This window comes from Terrapene carolina, unplaced genomic scaffold (genome assembly GCF_002925995.2).
Source record: "Terrapene carolina triunguis isolate 2854851 unplaced genomic scaffold, T_m_triunguis-2.0 Scaffold789, whole genome shotgun sequence".
Classification (NCBI taxonomy): Eukaryota; Metazoa; Chordata; order Testudines; family Emydidae; genus Terrapene; species Terrapene triunguis.
In genome coordinates, this window is record NW_020665140.1 from 6,930,847 (window position 1) to 6,953,430 (window position 22,584).

At 41.1% G+C, this 22,584-nt stretch overlaps 1 protein-coding gene across 6 annotated transcripts in view; it reads right to left on the minus strand.

Annotated features, from left to right (window-relative positions):
• Window positions 1-485: 485 nt before the first annotated feature.
• The window catches only part of AFF1 (AF4/FMR2 family member 1), a 162,511-nt gene continuing 140,412 nt past the window's right edge, over window positions 486-22,584 (minus strand). For 3 of the 6 annotated variants that reach the window (XM_026660481.2, XM_029913670.1, XM_024203922.2), the window contains 9 exons: window positions 21,647-21,911; window positions 19,891-19,982; window positions 18,557-18,620; window positions 13,654-13,790; window positions 11,876-11,947; window positions 11,196-11,289; window positions 11,034-11,077; window positions 9,042-9,271; window positions 486-4,176 (listed from right to left, as the gene is read on the minus strand). In XM_026660481.2, the coding sequence (XP_026516266.1) occupies window positions 4,055-4,176; window positions 9,042-9,271; window positions 11,034-11,077; window positions 11,196-11,289; window positions 11,876-11,947; window positions 13,654-13,790; window positions 18,557-18,620; window positions 19,891-19,982; window positions 21,647-21,911 (1,120 nt within the window). In that variant the 3' untranslated portion in view covers window positions 486-4,054. The remainder of the gene's footprint in view (window positions 4,177-9,041; window positions 9,272-11,033; window positions 11,078-11,195; window positions 11,290-11,875; window positions 11,948-13,653; window positions 13,791-18,556; window positions 18,621-19,890; window positions 19,983-21,646; window positions 21,912-22,584) is intronic. The other 3 variants (XM_026660484.2, XM_026660483.2, XM_026660482.2) reach the window with 3 other exon arrangements.

The following is a 22,584-nucleotide window of genomic DNA, read 5'->3' on the forward strand; positions in this document are numbered from 1 at the left end:
CACTGCTTTCTCCCATATCACGCCTTGAAACATGTTCATGGCATGAGCATAGCAGACCACAACCACAAATCTGGTCTTCCATTATTGCTCTTAACTGATTTGTTAGACTATTTTAAAAAAGGCCCATACCTTTGCCTCTGAACAGCCATTCACAAACCAGTCAGTATTGGACATGAAATAGGATCTCATGAAATATCCTACATCTATTACATTAGGATGCAGGGCTGATGTCTGCATGTTGTAATGCTCCCGTCTCACAGAATCTTTGGATTTCAGCCACCAGTTCTTTATCCAACAGGAAAGGGCAATAAGTGTTAAATACAGGAGAACTTCAAACAGCATCTTCAAGTACAGCAAGTTATGCTTAAATAAAAATAATTTAGAAACAAAACACTGCCATGCAGAGTGAGAAGGGCAGCTAGCGAATGCCTCTATGACAGGCTGAGAACTTGAGGACTCTCACAGCAACTCAATGAACAGGTTACTTCATTTAATATTTATTTTATTTCCCCACATGAACGAATCAATCAGTTTGGAAATTCCATCACACACAGGGCAGAAAAGGTTATTTACACGATGGAGACACACCCCAAAATAAATTTAAATGTACAGATTTATACCTGGAACCAAGGATCGGGGGAGGGATGGGGACAAGAACAAAACAAACAAAAACAAAAAAGGACTTTGCCTTTTTAAACAATATTGCAGTCAAACTCTGACTCCGTTACAGAAGAGCTCCATGTCTCCAGTGTGAATGGGGCTTTCGAACTATTAAATAATGGCATCTTAGATATAGAATATTTGACAATTTAAATACATTAATTACTTCTAAATAAATATTGCATGGGAAGGCTGCTGCCTTGTGACTCCTGCCCCCTTCACGCCTCACAGGACTCGCTCTTATCTCCACCTTTTCTTTTTTGCAATGGCAAATACTATTTCATTTTTTTCTTGCTCCTCCCTAAAGGCCTGGCCCAGGGCCCACTGAAGTCAATGTCTATCTTTCCCTCTACTTAAATGGGCCTCAAACCTGACTCTAGGCTGAAGATGGGTAGCATTTTCTTCCTAATTAATATTTATGGGAGTCCCTACAAAGGGAAATAATAGAATATAGCTTTCTGATTTGTAGTTTGCTCCCTACTGACTACTCTCCACTTATGGAGCCTGTATTGACTATGGGCGTGATCTTGCTCCCACTGAAGTAAATGGGAGGTTTGCTGCCAGATTCACCGGGAGCAGGGCTGGGCCCTACATATCACATTATACAAGAGGGTTTGGATTCGACATTATTTTTGAATTATTCATAAATAATCCTGTAAGGCAGCGGCTGGCAGCAACGCCTGTGCATTAAGCGGATCTCCTCTTGACAAGGCCTTTGCTCTTCCACTCCCTTTAGCTAGCTTTCTTGTAGGAATAGCACTATCCAATTAATAAAGTGTTCACAGGTGGGCTTAGGCAGGTCCCTTGGAATCTGGGGTCGATGATCAGAGGGCATTCAGGTGGAGCAGTAAGTCAGACGCAAAATAACAGGCCTCAGCACAATGCACAACCGAAGTCCTGCTTCCAGTTGGGCTGGGCCATCTTGTTTCTGAGGGAGAATCTGTCTGTGTTGGGATGGAAGTGGCTGTCTGAAGGGTGAAGAGGGGGCTGCAGGAGGGATGTATGTATGGAAGTCACACTGAATCTGGGTCCTCATTTATCGTTAAATCTATCCCTAAGAGTCTCCTCTGGCTTCTGCAGAGTCCCATACTGATTCCTAAGTTAGGTGGTGGTATTAACCCTTTCTTTCCCCTCCTCCTCACCTGTGACATTAAGGCAAGCTGCACTGCAAGACAAAAAGAAGAAGAGGATTTCAATCAGTCTGGAACTCCAGCTTGTTAGTTATACTTGTATCAGAACGCAGGCTCCGAAGTGTGCAGAATGGCCTTACTTTTCTATGCCCTTCCCATGCTTCCTGAGAACAAAATTAATGTTAAACACACACAGTCCAAGGTGTTTATTATTTGAATAAGTTATTCCTTCCAAAAGGAATATGCATGTGTATATATATTATTATATATAAACGGGGAGAGAAATATGGAACTTGCTTCCAATGGTTAGGATGGCTTATCCCTGAAATGAACTACGGCTTTAACAAAGTGGTAAGACATGAGGAGGTTTCTGAAGGTTCTGTGCAGCCAGAGGAGAAGAGAGAGTGGAATGTTCTTGTGCTTATTTCTCTGTTAATGCAAGAGATGGGGACTCGTTTTCTCATAAGGCTCTCCAAAGAGGCATGCTTCCCTTCCACTATCTACACGGGAGCTTTCTTGGGCCTCATGTTGCAAGGGACTGTCCCGGTCTTATATGGGTCAGGGACATGGCTTTAAAAAGGAACAGCTTTTGGAAATTCAGACCTCTTGCTTATATTTTATTGAACCCTAAAACCCTCAACAGGCACCTCGGAAAAGGAGTATTGCTTCATTACAGCACACGTATAGATCTGTTTCTATATGGATACACGGAATGTGCAAATGCTTCCTTTTACAATGGGGAAAGGGCCAATTCATCGCAAAGGTTTTCCTTTCTGTAAAATCGATATGCACAATTCATTTGGGCATCAGCATTCCCAGCAGTCTAGCATAAGTCGAGTGCTGGTCGAGAGGACTGGAGAGCTAAGGCACACTATTAGATATGAGGATGGCAGAAAGCTTTACACAATAGGAATTCTTTGCCATCTAACTGGATATAAAAATATTGTGAATGTATTCTTCAGTGTTACTGTCATCTGCATAATCATATCTTTAAAAACACAACTTATGGTAAAGAAGAGCTGCTTGCAAATCTAACAATAATAGCTGAATAGTCTCATTTGTGTTCCTCTGAAGATAGATTTTGAGTTGCTGGGCAAAACCTATAGCTTTGCCATGACATGGGAGTATCTCCCATATGAGGGTTACAAGACTTCAGTGCCAAGCCTGCTCTCAGATATCCACTGAAAAAAAAATCAATGTGATTGTGTGTGAATATCCAAGGGCAAAATCTGACCCTTTATTTCCAGGTATAGTGAAAGCAGATACCACCTTATGCAGAAGCAATTCCTCCTGATCTAAAGATCTGCAACTCAGCATAATGTTCGCACAATCACAATGAACCATTCTGACTGTCCCTTCCCTTCCCTCCCCTTCATACCCAATCAGCAACAATCTGAGAGGATGCACAGTGACAACTCCCTGCCTTCCTTTCAGAGGAAAACAGCACAATCCTGACATGCTCCTTAACTTCCCCACCCCAACTGTGTTTGACGCATGAGTCCCAAACTAAGCAATACCACAACTGAAACAGTTTGAGAGTTAATGGTTTGCATTGTGTGTTTGTGTGTAGAAAGGAGAAAAAAAATCAAAGCAATGGTGATCTACTAAGTGAACTTGCAGTGCTGAAGGCAGTGGTTGCAATCAGTTCCAAGAGAATCAGTACAACAGTTGATTTATAAATGCAGGAGGGTATGGTTAGGAAGTGGGCAAGGCAGATTGCTTTGCTGTTTCTAGTTTAACATAATGCTGTTTGGTTCCGTTCAGGTCTCGTCCTCCCCCTGACCTCCCAACTCCGAGGAAGAACAACATACATCATGGATTGCAGCTGTGGTTTGCAAAAACACTTCTCTGAACTTTCTGATGGACATGTGACTGCTGTGGCTTTTGAGAAGTTGCATAATAACTTTTGGAGGTGGACTTCCTTCTTGTCGGCACTTCTTCACATGTGATTTTTGTCTTGCTGGTTATTCATTTATAGAAATGTTTACAGACCACCAACACATTGAACCTTTCAGACAGTACATTGCACTTTGTCCTTTTAAAGACAGGCATCATCAACTCTGAGGCCTCCCTTCATCTTTTCAAGGCGGCCAAGTGCCACCCTAGAAACACAGTTCAAAAGTTCTCCAGTGTAGTTAGATCCCTTCCATCTTGCTTTATTTTCCCTTCCAGGCGCTTTGTACCCAACGATTCAGCCAGACAGACTGTTTCTGAGGCTTCCAAAGTGCAAAAGAGTTCAAGGTATTAACCACCTTGAGCACCAGTTAAGGCGTATTTGTTTCCAGTCTCAGCCACTGTAAACCCTGCCTAGTGTAGTGTACCAGTTCAGTCATACTACTGTTCAGTGCCAGAGCGCACACCGCTGTACTGAGTTCGGCAAAGAATTCTAGAAAGATGGGAGGGAAAAAGAAAAAAGTGGTCAGTTTTTACACAGGAGACACATCTGAAGGGAAAAGAGATGCGACAAGAGAAATAACAGAAAATATTTTATAATAAGAAAGTAACATGATTAAACATGCCATTAACGCACGAGAAGTTTCATTAATACGTATTAGTGGTGTGTTAAGATGCTTAACACAGGCATAGAACACACCCAATTTACATGCACACACCACACACACAATATACATTACATAAAACAAAGCAAGCTATGCTAAAAGAAAATTAAGGTTGCAAAATCATGAACTTACAAGGTAGGAAATGCCAATTTTCAGTTGCTTGTGCAACTTAAATAGGCTCCCTTGTACCTATGCATTATGATCCTGTCTTTAAGTTACATAATCACATGCTATATTTTGCATAGGACTCCTGCCTTATTCAGTAAATGGGAAGTTATACCCTATTTCTTTGTACCTTCTATGTTCAATCTGTGGCCTCAGGCCTCATTTACCAGATACTATCCAAACTCCGCACTGAATAAAAAAATAATTTCTTCATAGCATTTCTATGGTGTTTTTGGCTTACTATTGGAGTGCTTTATACATATAATCAATGTATCTTTCCACATCCTCTGAAGTGAAGTGGTATTATCCTCATTTTACACATGGAGAACAGAGGCACAGAGACTAAGGCCAAAATTGCAAAAAGTGTCCTCTAATTTTGGGTCCAACTTGATATGCCTAGGGCTCGGGTTTTCAGAGCACTTAGCATTTTTATACACCTTAAGTTCAAAGCACCGCTCCAACTGATTTCAACTGCAACGATGAGTGCTCGGCACTTCTGAAAATCTGGCCCCAAGTCTCTCACGCTGGACATCCAGAAAATGAGGAACACACAATGGGTGACCACCTATGAAAAGTCTGGTTTAAGTGATTCGACCAGCACCTCCTAGGAACTCTGTGGCAGAGGCAAGGATAGAATCCAATTCTCCAGGGCAGCATTCAAGTGCCTTAACCATTAAAACTATCCTTTTGTCCTCGTGCCTCATATTCTGCCTTCTTCACTTTCCCCGCAACTTCTGCACCATACAGATAAAAAGCTTCATTCACTGCAGAACCCTGATTCATTCCCTGAGTACTGTCCATTCTGTGCACTACACGAGGCCAGGGACCCGTGGAAAAATAGTATGGTATTATGTAATTAAAGGTTATTGCAATGTATTTGCACAAGGGACCTAAATTATGGTTGCAATTTAAAAAAAAATTGTTTTAATGAAAAAACAAATTCCATCATGCTGACCCCCAATAAACATCATCAGCAGGGTTCAGACCTTTACATGCATAGCACAGACCTCTACTATTTGAGTTAACAGAGTAACTGGTAGCAATAGCAGGCTGTTACCCCTTATGTGGGCCAATGGGGGTATAAGAGACACACTTTGCCAGTGGGTTTCAGACCTATTTGCTGAGACGCAGGAATGTAGAGATTCACGACTTCTGAGCTCAATTCTAGGTTCTGTATGGGAGTCTCTCTAGTGGTTACTAACCCTTAAGCCCCTGTGCCCCTAGCTTGTCTCTGTCCCCCTCCGCTCCTACCCACTCTCTGGCTCCTGAAATGCCCTCACTTCCTATTCTCTCCTTTTCCTGTGCCCATCCCCCTGTTCCTCACCTCTCTGCATTCAAACCAGGCTCCCTCCTCCATCTCCGCACTGTCCAGGCACCAGCAAGGGGAGCATTGATAACACAGGGGAGACAGTTCTTGTGGCCCCTGGCAGACAGAAGGAACAACTGCAGGGAAAGTCCTGCTCGGCCCTTACAGTTCTGGGCTGAGCGGGCTCAGTCAATCTGTGGGGATGGCACACACACAGTCCGGTCAGCAGGTAGGAGCTGTGAGGGGTTGGAACACGCTGAGTACACATGGAATCTTCGGAGAATTTAGCTGCCGAACTCCGACAAGTCTCTGCTGAGCATGTGCAAATGGATTTTTTCCCCCCAAGAGGCTTGTAAATCAGCCACATTCAGGTGAATTTTCATAGTGACACACACCCCTGACATCAGGGCGACCCCCAGGCCAAATTCCAAGCCTTTGCTTCAAAGCATGAAGGTGCCAAATCATCTCAACGAAATGGTGGTAAGAATTATTTTTAACATGAAAAAAAAAAACCACTTCCCTCCCCTCCCTTCCCGTCAAGCTCAATTCTGAGAAATGGCTGAACCACTGTATCTGAAACTTCATGAAAAAAATTAGCCTGAGGCAGACACCCGGCATGGAAAATTTCAGACTGAATTGCTCAAGTTTGGCAAAGTTATAAGCAACCGAACACGGGGTTTTATATTGGGAAGTGATAGGCAACCTTCAGTAGAGGCAATGCTATTGGCCTATAGGCATCTTTAAACCCTCAAACTAATCACGCTTTTCCTCCTACATACAGGGAAGGAAGGAAAAGATTGTAATTTTTATATTTAAACTCTTGAGAGGTGCTTAAATACTCAGGTGATGTACTTATGTACTTGTATAGACGTATCATGGTGTATTCTGAGTACCTTCAGAAACCTGATGCACATCTTAATGAATTACCAAAGCACAGCCTGCTCTGGTGTTGATGGAATTAGAATATCTCTATTTAATTTTTTTTTAATTTAAAACGACCTAACATTTTTAATGCAGTCTTTCCTTCCCCTTTAAAAATAGTTAGTAGCAGGAGAATATGGTAAAAGAAAGAAATAGGATTCAAGATTCCTTTTTCACTAATATTTCAAATACCCTTGTCTGTAACTTGACTTTTCTTTAAAAGTTTCATGGAGCTCTTTGACCCCTCTCTTACTATACCCCTTTGACTCCTCTCACCATTTTCATGAGCCTCGCTGTCCTGTCAGTTTTGTTTTGAAGCTCTTCAGCCATTTTTAACTGTCACTTTTTACTTCAGAAGCTAAATTCTAAAGTTTACAATATTTACTTTAACATGTACAGAACTTTTTAAAAGTAGCAGACAATTTAAAAGTAGCAGACAAGATTTTCACACCCATGTGTCTGTTATTCCTATTCCCCTGTTCCCCGCATCTAATTTACAAAATGGGTGCATGGATCGTCATGAGGTGGCAGAGGGGTTCTGTGGGAAGTTTAAGCAGAGATTGGACAGTTCCAAAGAAGTCCAGCCGGCCAGTCAGAACATGACTATTACATAAATCTGTGACCAAAGCAAGTCATGAATTAAAATAACCTGAAACTGACTTAAACATAAGTTCATGGATAAGAAAACACACAGAAGGGCATATCTTCTGCTGTGCCCAAAAGGAGGAGGGGAGACCAGAAGAGCCAGTTACAGCACCCTGATCCGGGGGATGGTTCTAAGCCAGCCCAGGCATACCCTGGCTGTTCTAAATGACATTGATGGCACATGGCCCATTATGCGACCCACCTACTAATTGGGGACCATCAGAGCACACTGAAGAGGGAGGGCACAGGAGCCAATTATGCCTGTTCTACATCCACTGGGGATTTCCCAGCACTAGGGGACCTGCCTGTGCTTTCTGTTCCTTTCATGCCACCACAGTGGTGTAAAAGGAGGGGAGCTGGGGCCAACATGTGGTCCATTCATTTTATTTTCTCCCCATTCTGCACTCCCATTCCCCCATGTTTAATATCTGAGAAGCCGCCTCCTTTGGCATCTATTTTTTACACGGCAGATCTTAATGGCTCAGTTCTGACACTCCATGGCACCATTAAATCCTGAACAGACAACATGAATATTTATTGTCTTCCTATACAGACGTCAATTCCCTGGGAAATATTTACTCCATAGAATTATTGGTAATCTTTATTCCCCTTATGTTAGGAGACCATCATGAAGTGAGTTTTCAGTTTGACCTTACTCTAGCCATGGCTCTTCTCTCATAATTATCTACCTTGGCTTATACACAGTGCCTACCTCACGTCCTGGCTTATCACCAATAGAAATACACGGATTTTTACAGCGTAGGTCTTGTGAAGATGTAGTCCATTAGATAGAAAAATTCTAATGCCGTGAAGCTTTTTCTAACACTCCGTGCTGCCTGACTAAGCGTTTTAACTTATATGTTAAGTCCTCCTAGAATTCTAACAAGACACATGGAACTTTTTACTTTTATTCCTTCTTCAAGTTTGCCTTTTGAACACATCCCTTGGTCTTCAGCAGCATGCGTTTCTGTGAAAAAATTACCTCACAAGCCCCATGTTAATGACTGACCATAATCTGAGCTTTTCTTCCTCTCTCGCTATCTGTGCTGAGGGACGGCAATGTCACAGATTTAACCATGATAATGTCTGAGTAAAGAGTGTGACAGAGATTGGGGAATCCTCTTTGCAAGTGCTTGGCATGCAAACAGGAGTGACGTCAAGTAGGGGCCAATGCTCAAGCCCCCTTCATGCAGGTTCTTCTATGAGGAGAGGTCAGAGCCACTGTTTTTAAATGTAAAAACTAATGAAAACAGGAGCTTAGACAAAAATAAATAAATAAAACAGAAGTGGCTCTTCATGGACCACAAATCCATAAGCTGAAAAAGTGAATGAATCTGAAAAGGTTTTGCAGGTCACCTTTAAATGGTGAGCTTGATTTTTACCACTTTAAATTCCTTTTTCCACTTTATTTTAAAATAATCAATCTTTCCAAGACAACCTTTTAATTAGAACAAACATCACATAGCAGAAGCAAACAGATTATACCAATAACCTGGCTCCCATACCATAAACACCTTGGTTTATTTTAATACGGATTATGTTTGGATTAAAAAGTGCCTCTTTAAGGCAGAGTTTGCTGAGGTGTTAGGAATTTAAAAAAAGGGTCTGCAAATAAGCAGAATATTAGAAGGAGAAGCCTAGGGCAATAAACCTTACCCTTATTCTTCCTGGCCAGTGCATCGGCCTGCTCCCAAATATCATAGGCATAGAGGATATAGGAAGTGATGTTGACGTAAGAAAAGGTTATGCTTGGGATATTATGTAGGGTGTTGATTGAAGAACCAATGCCTCCACTGCCACAGTTGCTAGCGTTTGATCCTGGCTGGGAACTCACAGAGCTGGCAGGAGAGGGCATCGGGGACAGAGGAGAAGGTGTGCCTGTGCTTCTGAGGAAGAAGATGACATCATGAAGCCGTAAGGTAACAGGTTAATGCCTTGCCACAAAACACCCAGACTTCTGTTTTTATGAGCCACGCACCATCAGACAGAATTCTGCTGTCATATAAACATGCTCAGCAAGAGCACTGTGACGTACAAGGCTGAGGACTAAGGTGTGTTCACCACCAAGGCAGGCAAGATATATAGCACCAACTGCAGTGAGGCCAAGATTTTCAAAAGTGACTTGGGATTTTGGGTGCTCAATTTAAGACACCTGATTTTCAGAACATGCTGAGCACCCACTCAAAGTCCCAAGTTGGGTACTCAATCTGTATTCACTTCTGAAAATCTTGGCCTGGTTATTTAAGTGTTTTAGCTAATGAATCCCATTCCATGAAGTCATGATCTCCGCATTAAAGAGTTTAGGCTTTTTGATGGATATTCAAAATTAGTGTCTCAATCCAAATCACTTTGCAGATCCGCATTTATGCTTATGGAAGCTTGAGATAGAACCGATCTAGTTGGTCAGCTAGTCCATCCTCCAGAGACTGTGCAAGGTATACTCTCCACTGCTTCACCTAGTCCAGTTTAAATTATCCAAATGATGGAGCTTCCACCACTTTCCTTGGGAGACTTTCAGTTTAATTAACCTCACTGTGATAGGCCATGGCAGGAGTGATGGTGCTTTCAGAACCAATATTATAATACATAAGCATTCTTTCAAAATATTTTCAAAGAGGTATGCATGGAATTGCATGCCTAGCTTGCACTTAAGCCACAACTGTGTACGCACAAATGCCTGATTTGTTTACAAGTTGCCAATAGGATGCACACTTGGCCATGTGCGGGCACATATCCCTTATTTGCACATGCAATTGCTTTAACTGCATGCCAGCCTGTTGAAAATCAGGTCCAGCATCAATTTGTAGAAGACAGCTTTTATGTTTCTTTTGCTGTCACATCCACAGTAACTCAGATGCAGACACACTAAGTTAGCAAAAAGTTAGCAATAATCAGCAAGAAATTTAAAAAAAAGTTTCTGTCAGGGGAGTCAACTCACAAGAAAATGTCAAAACACCAGCTAAAAGCTAATCTAAAATTCAATATGTACTACTGCGAGTAGTACAGCATCTGTATGCGCGGACAGGAGGGATGACAGGAGGGGTGGATACATTTACAAATCCCAAGAGGAGGAAAATCCAACATCTGTCCTCTATATCTATTAACCCAGGACAAGGATTAAAACAATGGGACCTCTACAAACAACAGTTTCTAATACATTCTCTCTTTCCCTTATTATTTGATAGGACAATAATGTGTATGACACAGAGTGGGTTTATATGGTCTGTAAAATAAAATAAAATAAACAAACCAACCAACCGCTCTCTGTAAGTTGAAGTGAGGGAAAGAAATAAGAAGCAGAAAAATATTTTAAGAATGTTATTCCAGTCCATAAAACAGGAAGTGATTCAATGCACTCAATCGGGGGGAGGGATAGCTCAGTGGTTTGAGCATTGGCCTGCTAAACCCAGGGTTGTGAGTTCAATCCTTGAGGGGGCCATTTAGGGATCTGGGGCAAAAATCTGTCTGGGGATTGGTCCTGCTTTGAGCAGGGGGTTGGACTAGATGACCTCCTGAGGTCCCTTCCAACCCTGATATTCTATGATTCTATGAACCCCCTTGCAAAAAAGTCTGCAATTCAAATGTGTAGACAAACTGCTTCTGTTAACACACTACGAGGGAGATTTTAATATGTATTTTAAATAATACCTTGCAATACATGGAGAAGGTGCTTGCGTGACTCTGGAAGAATTCTGTAGCAAAAAGGAAAGTCTAGTTAGATTTGGGTTTCACATTGACCTATATTGAACACTTGCAGCTTCTTCCATCTTTCTAATTTGAAACCTATTAAATAATGCAATCAAACCCTACCTTGAAGTGTTCATTGAGGGTTCGGGAATACTTTACTGCAGTGTCTTTTTTGTAACGAAACATTGCCATGTGCAGAATGGACTGGCAGCGCATGCTGTGAACAAAAACCAGGAATCAGTGTCAGAACATTCAACGCCACTCCAGCAGCAATTCTTCTTGCAGAGCCTGAGGACATATACATCCATTTTACTGCAAATTGAAGAAAGTTTGTGCTTCCTTCCCCATATACCCCAGACAGCCACTGAGAGAAGATCTCGTCGGAGAAAAACAGGAACAGTCAGGGAAGTAGATGCACAACTCCTAACAGGTGTTATGGGCCTAATATACCCTGTGCCCAGAGCTGACTTGGGTATGTTCAACCGTGGCTTCAATTACACAGCTCAGAAACCTTGTCAGCCAAATCAGCTTAAGCCTTTACGGACTCTTAAATTACCAGCATATCAAGTGAGAGTTAGAACCTTAACCTTACACACATGGTTCCCTACTGATATGCCAGTTCATTTTAAAAGGAGATATTTAAGAGTTCACGCTACTACAAATTTTCTGCATAAACGTAACAATATCAGTTTAGCCCAACCCTCCACTCCTCAGAATGAAAGGTCTTTCAATCTACCAGGTTCGAAAAGAGAATATAAAATGTCGCAACTGGGGGTGGGAGTGTGTGGGAGAAAGCCACATACCACAAAACAGCAAAGATTTTTTCATGTGCAGATGCCGAGGTATCTGAAAAGGATTTTAATGTCATTATAAATCTGTAAGAAAACAAAACAAAAAAATTAATGACATGCATCAACAGGGCTGGATTTCCCAATGACAAAAATACAGCACACCATTCACTGGCTTAAATAGTGAATCAGGAGACCTAAGTTCTATTTCCAAAACTGCCTATAACTCACTGTGCGATCCTGAACAAGCCACTTTACTATCTCTTTGTGCCTTAGTTTCCCTACATGTAAAACAGGGATGCTAATACTTACTCACTTGTGTAAAGCACTAATTAAGGGACTGACCCTGTAGTTGTGCCACAGTTAGAAATCCCCTTAACTGTAGCAGGTGTTTTCTCCACTTGCGAAGTAACTCCCTGCTCTCCATGTGTCAGTATATAATGCCTGCATCTGTAACTTTCACTCTGTGCATCCAAAGAAGTGAGGTTTTTACCCACGAAAGCTTATGCCCAAATAAATCTGTTAGTCTTTAAGGTGCCACCAGACTCCTTGTTGTTTTTGCACATGGATTGGGTTCTAGCATAGTTGTCCACCTTACTGAGCTTGGTTCAAAGTTGGCATCCTGAGTCCGATATACAGGAACGCCAAAGTGGGAACGGTAAGTGCACAAGAGCAGTTTGGGGAGCAGGACAGAAGGATATAGCCCGTTGACATTTTTCCATCTGAACATTTTTGACAAAAAATGGCTTTTTGATCAAAACATTTTAATGGGAAATTTTCATACGGTCAAAAATTTCCATATTTTCAAGGAAAAAACACTGAAAGCTTATCAGCAATATATTTTGGGTTTGGTTTTTTTTTGGGTCAAAAACCACAAATATTTTAAGAAGAAAATTAGAAAAGAAAATTGAATAAAAAAATTCCCATGAAAAATTGGTCTTTTTCAACCAGTTCTAGAGAAGGAAGCTAGATCATGTCTGGGAAACATTCACCAAACACTGACTGCGTACGGATTATGTGATCGCCGATATATTTCTGTATGATTCATGCTTCCTTCAGCTTGGGAGGTAATTTACATCCTTCGTAAGCAGCGTTTACTGTAATTGGAAAATCCCCTCTTGCAAAACAGCAGCAAACAAGAAAGGGAACTTGGCTAAAAGAGCCTCCTATAAATGTAATGGCAGGAAAGTGTAGGCCCAAGAACTAATCCCTGCAGGACCCCACTAAAAACATACCCATTTGATGAGGGAATCCCCATTGACAATTATATTGTGAGACCTATTAGTTATCCAGCCTTTTTAATCCATCTAAGGGGAGTCATGTTAATTTTATCTCTCTCTAGTTTCTTAATCAAAATGTCATGGAGCACCTAGTCAAATGCCTTACAGAAGTTTACGTACATTACATCAACACTATTACCTTTATCAACCAAACCTGTAATCTCATCCAAAAAAGATATCAAGTTAGTTTGACAGAATCTCTTTCCGTAAACCCATGTAGATTAGCATTAATTGTATTACCCTCCTTTAATTCTTTATTAATTGAGTCCAGTAGCAACTGCTCCACTATCTTGCCCAGGATCAGAGATCAAAACTGAAATATGAGTGAAATTCAGAGGTATACTTCGATTGTAAGCTCTCTGGACAGTCTTTTTATTCAGTGTTCATGCAGTGCCTAGCACAACAGGGTCCTCAACCGTGACGGGGGCTCCTACTACTAATGTAATACAAATAATAAATGGGAAAAACGTTTTTAAAATCCATGCTGTGTCACTGAAATGGCTTTACACTTACTTAAGGAGATCTATGGTGTCTGTGAATATGGTGTATGCTGATTTTGGTGTCAGTGCATCAGATTCCATAGCAATTCCATACTCAATGAAGGAAAGGGCAGCCTCCAAGTACTGAAATGCCTTTGCAACCTTGTCTGTCTGTTGGGAAGAAGGTGCTCATGGTTAGCCAACGAGAAAAATTACGGTTCTTCATTCATTCTTTGCCATATCTGTGCCTTCTCTTTGCTTAGATATGTACAGTTTGGACAGAGAGAGAAAGAGAGAGAGAGAGAGAGGAGTCTGGCCTCAGAACATTACCCAAAGAGTTCCAACTCTGATTCCAGAAAAAGTGTCTGACACATCTCAGAGGTGAGCTGGACCTCTGTTCTCTCCCCCAAGTCTCTCCCATGGGCTCTCTTTCCAACTGACAGCCTCAACTTGCATTCTTCAGAGTGGAACCGTGCAGTTGACCCCACTTAAGACTGGATCACCAGCTACAACAGCCCCTAGTCACGCCATCCTGCCAGGGTTACAGGGAAAGCAGTGTCTTATACCCCCTTACATCCCCTCTGGTTACTGATGGCACCACTACCTTCACCTCTCCCCAGGGTGAAACTCCGGGGCTCTACCACGCTTGGATTGGATCTCTGGGTGGCAGCCCCCCATTTCCAACTGTCTAAATACGACAGGCCCAACTGCAATTGGTACCTGCAAGATACACTTCTCCATATGCCTGTGACCAGCAACTGTTTAAAGTGACTCAGAACAGCTCCTTCCAAACAGGCGTATTGTCCATGTGCCCAAAGGTACAACAGCACGCAGGGAGAAAGGGTTAAACCCACAAAAGGGCCCACATGTCTGGGACTTGCTTGTAAATCACCACCTCTCTCAAAGCTCAGGTGAGCCAGCTGTCTCAGGCACATCCGGCAGAGCCTCTGCCTTAGTTCCACAGCCATGGTACTGCCTATCTCAGTCTCTCTCTCTAAGAAGCTGTGGCCTTCTCCCCCACTCTTCCTCTATGGGCCAGGGGTTTTAAAGGCTTAGTTTCTGGCCTTGGAAAAATAGGTATGTCATCCTTCTGATGATAGGCAGGTAGGTATTTTCCAATGTTTGGTTCACCCATTGTTCTTTTAAGGACTCTTGGTATTCTCCCTCGAGATACCGTATCTCTGTCATTGTTTCGTTTCCTGCTTATCCCCCCCTTCTCCCCCCCCCAGCCTCCTTTGACTTAACTTTGTGCAGTCAGCCAGAACAATATCCAGCAGCTAAACTGAAACACGTATAATATTCATACAAAATAATACAGCTATCACACTCCTTCTCCCGTGTCTTTTTAGCAAGACCACCCTGGGAAAAGAGAAGAACAATTCTAAATGAGGGAGAGCCCAGAATATGCACCACCAGTAGAATTTGGTCTGCCTATTTAAAGAGAACATGTGTCAAACATATATTCATATTTTAAGCAATAAATATGTACTTTGCTTGCTATTAACACTATTATATAATCTTTTGGAACAACAGAGCCTCATTTTATTCTCAAATTATGTATTTGGAAAAATACCTACACAATAGGTTTTTCATATGGTTTGAAATGTATCCTGCTATTGGAAGAAAATGCTGCCTTTATCTTTACTTGCAAGCACTTATGTTATGGAGTTTTGCAGTAAAGTAGTTTGGTGGATTTTCTTAATCTGCAAAGATGTTTAATCCTTTATAATCCAAGAAGCCTGAATGCTAGGAGCCAAATGTTTAAAACCAGATACCCAATTTCACATAAATTAATGTACCCTGTAATTTGCACGAGTTGTCATTCCTGTCCTCTGTTGTAAAGGCACTTTTTGCAGCTATGTACACTTGTGATCAACTTGGTTTGAGATAACTAACATCTCTGAAAGGTATTTTATCCGAAATTACTGACATACACTCTCAACTTTAACTTCATTTTAACAGATTATTTCCCCCTGAGGAATTGCCTTGGTTTCTTTTTCAATTAAAAAATTGAATTACATTTACAATTTCTGTAAACAAGAAACCCTTTATGAAGTATTTTCTTTAATGTTACGAGCATAATCACTGGAGAAATCTGACTGCTTTTTGCTACTCTGGAGCAGCACAAAGCAACTGGAGCATACTGGACAATTGAAATCGGTTTACAGCTGCTTTGCATCACTATCCCAGTTTCCTCCTACCTCCTCTCATCCTGTGTCAGTTCCTATTCTAATGGGTCTCTTGGAGGTCTCTCACTCAGGTCTCGGACCTCACACCACCATCTCTCTGAAGGCAGAATCATGAGATTCTCCCACTCTATGGTGCAGTTCTCTATGATCTACCTCAGCAGGTCTCACTTCTGCCTAGACCCTGTGATTCTGTTCCCTTCAGAAACAATGGCAGTGGTAACCAGAGACTAGACAGCCTTCTCAATGCAAAGTATTATTTATTAGAAAAAAAGTATTTCAGAAGGAAAAAACCACCTTAAATAACAATAAACCAGTCTGTACACATACCAGCTTTTCCCTAAGTCTTACCATCCCCTGGAACTGGGAAGGCCCAACTCCTTCAGACAAACCCCTCTGCAGAATCTGTGTGTGTCAGCCTGTCTCCCTCAACAGCTTCTGACAATTGACCTTCCTTTTCCTGAGAAGGGCTTTTCAGCTGCTTAGAATTTTGATTTCCAGGCTCCCAGGTTTGGCAAAACAAGGCTTGCAACTTGTTGAAGACAGGGTACAGGATCCCTGAAGCTAACAGCATACCCCATTCTCTCAAGGGTGTGCCTGGGTGTTCGTAACTGAGAAGCCATTGTGTTGTCTTCCAGCATTGATCCCACTGGATTTGAGCATTATAGGCATATAATAAACATTTCACTACCCCAATATAAGTTATACAGTCTCTCTCGGTAACTAGGTTACATATCAATATTCTTAAATTATTACATAGACCCATGTCTGTCAGATCTCCAACTCCCCTCTCCTTCTTGCTCTGCTAGTGCTACCAACTCTTGCTGTTCCATCGTGAGAGTCAAGATATTTGGAATGGTCTTAATACCGCAAGCTGTTGGAATCAAGAGATTGAGAATCTCAGCTTTCAGTTTTTTAAATGTAAATTTCTAGGCCTCATGATTGCAGAGAAAAGCTTGAAGACGTGTAGTGAGCACACCCTAAACACTTGGAAACTAGGAGGAAATAAAGAGAAACCAAAAATATGACATTTTACAAAATAAATTTAAGTCAATCATTATTTTTAAGTGCCAGCCTCGTGATTTTTGAGCACTTGATGTTGGCAATAATGTACCTTATTCCACAAGCAGTGCTTTCAACACACACACACACACAAAATGTGTGTCTGTGTCAAATATTTATTTCACCCTCTGTTACAGTTGCAAGTATTTTCATGCATTTTACAGTACATCTTCAGCAGTGCATGGCACTTGCTAGAATGTTCAGCGACTTTCCACAATATGAAGGGAAACATGACATATAATGGATAGCATATAATATATAATTTTACTATACAACAGCAAATTTTAAGAGGACAGAGTAAAACTGAAAAGGCAACAGGAAGTGTTATGCTATGTCAGACTGCATGCGTAACCAACTAATACCTGGATAATTAACCCAATATGTACTGTTTAGGATATCTGTTTTCTTCTTAATCCACTATGTTTTTCATGTTCATTTCTTATTCCCCCATCTTCCCTCCACCCCACTATTTAATTTTTAGGTGCAAAAGTTCTGTGGCTTGAATAAAATAATTAAAAAGCATAATTAATATACACACAAATTGAAACTGGTGCTGAGAAAGTAAGGAACTACGGGTCTGATCTTGCACCATTGAATTCAATGGGACTTTTGCCATAATTGTCAACAGGAGTAAATACCCAGGCCTTAAAAGCATTAGCTAGAGGCGAGGGATAGGGCAAAAACCATCTGGGGATTTGGATGGTCAGTTTCCATTTAATTTAAATGGTGCCAAATCCTCTAGGGAGCTTTATAAAATCTCAGCATTATTTTTTAAGTAGGAAGAAATTAGAATTAGGATAGAATCTAGGCCATTTTCACTTGTGGTCTATGTAGCTTTTTTTTTAATAGAGGATCTCCAGAGATGAAAGAAACTAGCTAGAGCCCACCAGTCTGTCTATTTTAGCAAAAGCGTCTAAAAGTTACAAACAAATAAATCCCTGAATTTTGATTTTACAGATACATTACAGAGGACAAATGCTCCTGTTACTTGATTATACCATAACAATGAACAAAAAGTACATTTAATTATGCATGTTATTAAGCAAACCACACCTGTGAGAAATCCAGGTAATCACAGTTATAGAGCTCATTTTCAATCTTGTTTACGAGAAGTATAATTATATTTTCCAACAGTAGACGGTCTTAAAACTGACTTCAATCTGTTCCATCTTTCACGGGCTTTGTGACAGTTTTGCAAAGCAAACAGACCTGCTAACCTTGTATAATGTGTACGGGGTGAACATGGTCACATCAACTTTGAATTCTGTTTTGCGGGACTCATTTTCTACATCTGGTCAAAGGACCTAAACTGGACATAGCTCAACCTTTAGTGGATACAAGCCACGTTCACTAAAAAAATATTAAGAGATCTTCATTTAACTGGGAATAATATGAACAAATCTTGTCCATATTCCTGTGTGTACTAGATCTGAATGTGACAACTGGATATGACACAGGATTAATCTATTTTGAACCCCCTGAGCCTGCGAGATAGGATTTCTTGGCATGTATCCCAAGAGGAGTAGGTTGTACCTTGACCAATAGATACAGAAGGCTAGGTGGGAAGGAAAGAACAAAGCTCCTTTTATTCTGTGATCCAGGACATGTGCAAAAAGTGCACCTTCATAAGCAAGCCACAGGTTTATTTAGAAAACCTTTTAACGCTTCCAGCACAAGGCCCAGACTTACCATTGTGTCAGCTTTGTGCTTCAGTCTTTTGGCCTCCTCTATGTGATACTCCATCGGATGTTGTCTGAATTAGGAGTGAGGGAGAGGAGAGACAGACAAAACAGAAAGATAGAGTAAGTATCAATTTTAATGTCACATCACCAAGACCCTGTAACTGCTGTATGGGCTGCTGCTCTGATTACTTAAAAAATTATGATCACCACCAATTGAATACTGTTAGGCTGTTCGGCAATGCTCAGAAGTCAAGTTCCTGCTTAAGGAGCTTACAGTCTAAATCTAACAGACAGGATGGTCTGTATTCCATCAAAAGAAAGCTACATTAGAAGAATGTTCAGGCTGCGCTCTTGGGTACTCTAAAGTCAGAAAATTCTAGTTTATGTTGCAAGGGCAAGTTTAGCTCTGCCTCCTTGCGCATATGCATTACTTTAATTGCATTATCTTGTCTTGCTTCTCAAATATAATACAGCATACATATTCTTCTACAGTCTTCGGTTTACATGTGCAGCACTTTGTAGTACCATTCACTATTCTAGGTATGCCAGACAAACAGGGTCCATTAAACTCATTTGGATGCAAGATACACAGTGAATGAGGCAGAGGCTCTTATAGAACCTGCCTTATTTAATGCACGTTTTATAAAGCATACTTCTGGCCACGTACACCTCCATGCATTAGACTAATGTATCTGCTGTTCAAAGTGTGCACAGCTCACTGTGTACTCCTAAAACTAACAGAGAAATAAGCAGGGCTCTGCACAGACTACTCTCAGCCTGAACTAAAAAGCACACCGATCTCACTGCTCATGGGTAAAGTGCAATTTTCAAAGTCTCATAATTCAGCCAAATAAAAACAATGTTCACTGATGCACACAAAGGCACTTATCAAGAAAGGTGATTTCCTTGCCAAATGATGTGTAGTTTCTACACTGGCTTTCCTCCACACTAGAGCGGTAAGAAAATGGGAGCAAAAAAAAATTTTTTTTAAATAAAAAACAGGGCAAGTCTCTGCTGGGTTACCACACACCGGCCACATGAAAGAAGAACGTTTTTAGGAGAGATCTGAATGAAAAGAGGGAGATCATGTGGATACAAGAAGAGTCAGTCCTAAAGAAAAGGGGAACTATAATAAGTGACCAAGAGATGTGACTGGGAGAAGGGTACAACTCAAGGAGGCAGTGAGAACAGAGATCCACACAGGGGCTATCACTGTGCAGAGAGTCTTGAAATTGAGAGCAAGAAGTTTGTGTTTGGCACAAAGTTAAGGTACTCAGAGGACAATGAAGATGACATGATCAGTGTGAAGGAGGAGGAGGAGGATATAAAGAAAAACCTTACTTTTCAAACTTGATTTGAGGTCTCCTTGGCTTGGAGGTACCATTTGGCAAAGAAGGCACCGGGAAAGGGTTTTTGACATCTCCTGAAGGTCCCTGGGAAGTCATCATGCAGAGAAGAACTGGTCAAGGAATTTGTAATCAAAAGCAGTTTTAAAAGCTTTGGGTTTCCAAATTAAAAAAGAAAATGATTATTTAGTCTCAGAATATATTCTCTTTTCTCTCTCTCTCTCTTTTTGTAAAGGAGGAGGAAACTTGCCTTCTCATATTACTGCTTGTAATCTTCAACACAATGTGAACTTTTCCTGAGGGGGAGAAATTAAGTAACAGGTTTCCCTTGCTACTGAAACAAGAGATGTATTTAGCAGGACAATGGCATAGTGAGCTAAGAGAGCACTAAGACTGATAACAACCCTGTTTTCTCGGTGAAGTCTGGTACAAATAAGATCTACTTCATGTTATCCACACAGACCCAGTGCTAGCTTAACCTTGGGGTGTGAGGCAACAGTTGCTGAATTTAAGTTACTTGCTGAAATTCCAGAAAAGCACAGTTATAAAACAGACATTTGAAGCTGGCTAGTGCAACTGCCCACACCCTCTAAAAACCAGCAAATGAACAAAGCTCAGATTACATATATCCATCCAAACAAAAATGGCAACAGAACTGGGTTTTATAACCTGAAAACCTCGAGTATTAGCCACAAGGCTCATCAATTCTACTGTGAAACAATTTTAGAAATAATACATATTAGCACAAACCCAGGTCCTAGTCAATAACAGGGGCCTGCTTTTTAAAGGGAGCTCAAGTCAAAAAAAAAATTGTTTTTTAAACAGGCTGATTTTGCATATGCAACTATTGTGCCTGAAAATGTGCCTGCTCAAAATCAAGGACACGACTGAGAATGTGATCCTATCCGGGATGGTCTAGACAGTATTTGGTCCTGCCATGAGGGCAGGGGACTGGACTTGATGACCTCTCAAGTTCCCTTCCAGTCCTAGAATCTATGAATCTATGAATCCTATAACCCAAGCATCATCTTTTACATTTGTTCATCCTCCTAATTATTTGCTTACTAGCAGGGTGAAGGCAGATGGGAAACTTTATGGAAAGCATCAAGTTAAACTGCCTTTAACAGCACAGCTCACCTAGGGTCTGTTACAAAGTCCAATGAAGCCAATGGAAAGATTCCGATTGACTTCACTGGGCTTTGGCTCAGGCCCCTGCTGCACAACAGAAGTTGCTGCATAGCTTAGCCTCGACCAGCAGATGTCCTGCCTCAAAGGCATTTTTTTCTGGAATTGCAAAATCTTAATAAGTCATATAAATAACTTAAAAAAGTATTACAAATTAGTGCATTTTGTAAATTATCAAGTAAAATTAGCAAACAGACTGAAAAAGCAAAGACGCTGCGGCACAATCTCTACTTTATTTTGTTATCTGGCGTTTTAACAACATACAAATCATTGCAAATAACAAACAAGTAGGGTACTTTGTAATTAACAATGATGTCTTAGTAATCAGAAACCTCACCCTAGTCTCTGCTTTTCTACCACTGGGGAGAGCATGCTGATTTTTGGTCAGCAAGATTTTGCTAGACAGACTCACAGGAACCAAGAAAAAAAACCTGTCTAAAAACCATATTGTCACTCATTCAAATGCCTCGTCCTTTAAAAACATGAAGGAAAAGAGAATAACGTTGCTGAAGGAAATTGTAGAACACTCACTGCTAGAATGAAAAGCTCCGCCATTAACAACTTACACCTACTTTGTTGCTTTTAGAATGTTCAGAATGCTTCCCCTCCACTTTCCTGTGCTTGGAGGATGAAGAATCCTTGTGGTTACTCTTGCTCTTGGCAGTTCGGTTATTTGTGGCAGGCAGTTGGCTGCAGGTGCTGCTCTCGCCCTTGTGTCTCTTTTGTGCCATCTTGGCTGGCTTCTGGGCAGGCTGCGCAGTAGACATTGGTGGCAACGGTGGTGGTAGCAGGAGCTCTTTCTTCAGTGTCTCGGATGGAAATTTGGATCCTCTGGAGATGGAAAATGAACTTAACATTTAGGGTGTTCATGGTATATAATACAGAGCGTTAAAAAAATAGTGAATCACATGATGTAATGATTCTGTTTATTCAGCTGGAGACTCTGGAAATGTGAGATGACTTAATTAAAAAAAGAATCCATTAAAAGCAAGAGGAAACTTTAGGGACTTTCTGGAGATTTAGAATGCATGTCCTCAACTGTCAACAACATGCAGGAAAATCAGATTTGAAGCAGCAATAAAGACAAAATTTCAGGTTTGTTATTAGAGGAAAATTTTACAGCTAAATGACTTTGGATTTAAGAAGAGCAAACATAAGAACATAAGAACGGCCATACTGGGTCAGACCAAAGGTAGACCTAGCCCAGCATCCTGTCTTCCAACAGCGGCCAATTCCAGGTGCCCCACAGGGAATGAACAGAACAGGTAATCATCAAGTGATCCATCCCCTGTCGTCCATTCCCAGCTTCTGGCAAAGAGAGGCTAGGGACACCATCTCTGCCCACCCTGGCTAATAGCCATTGATGGACCTATCCTCCACAAATTTATCTAGTTATTTTTTGAACCCTGTTATAGTCTTGGCCTTCACAACACCTTGCAACATAGCCCCCTTCCCATTTCTTCCTTCTTCGTGGATTTATGAGAGACTAGAATCTCTGAGAAAG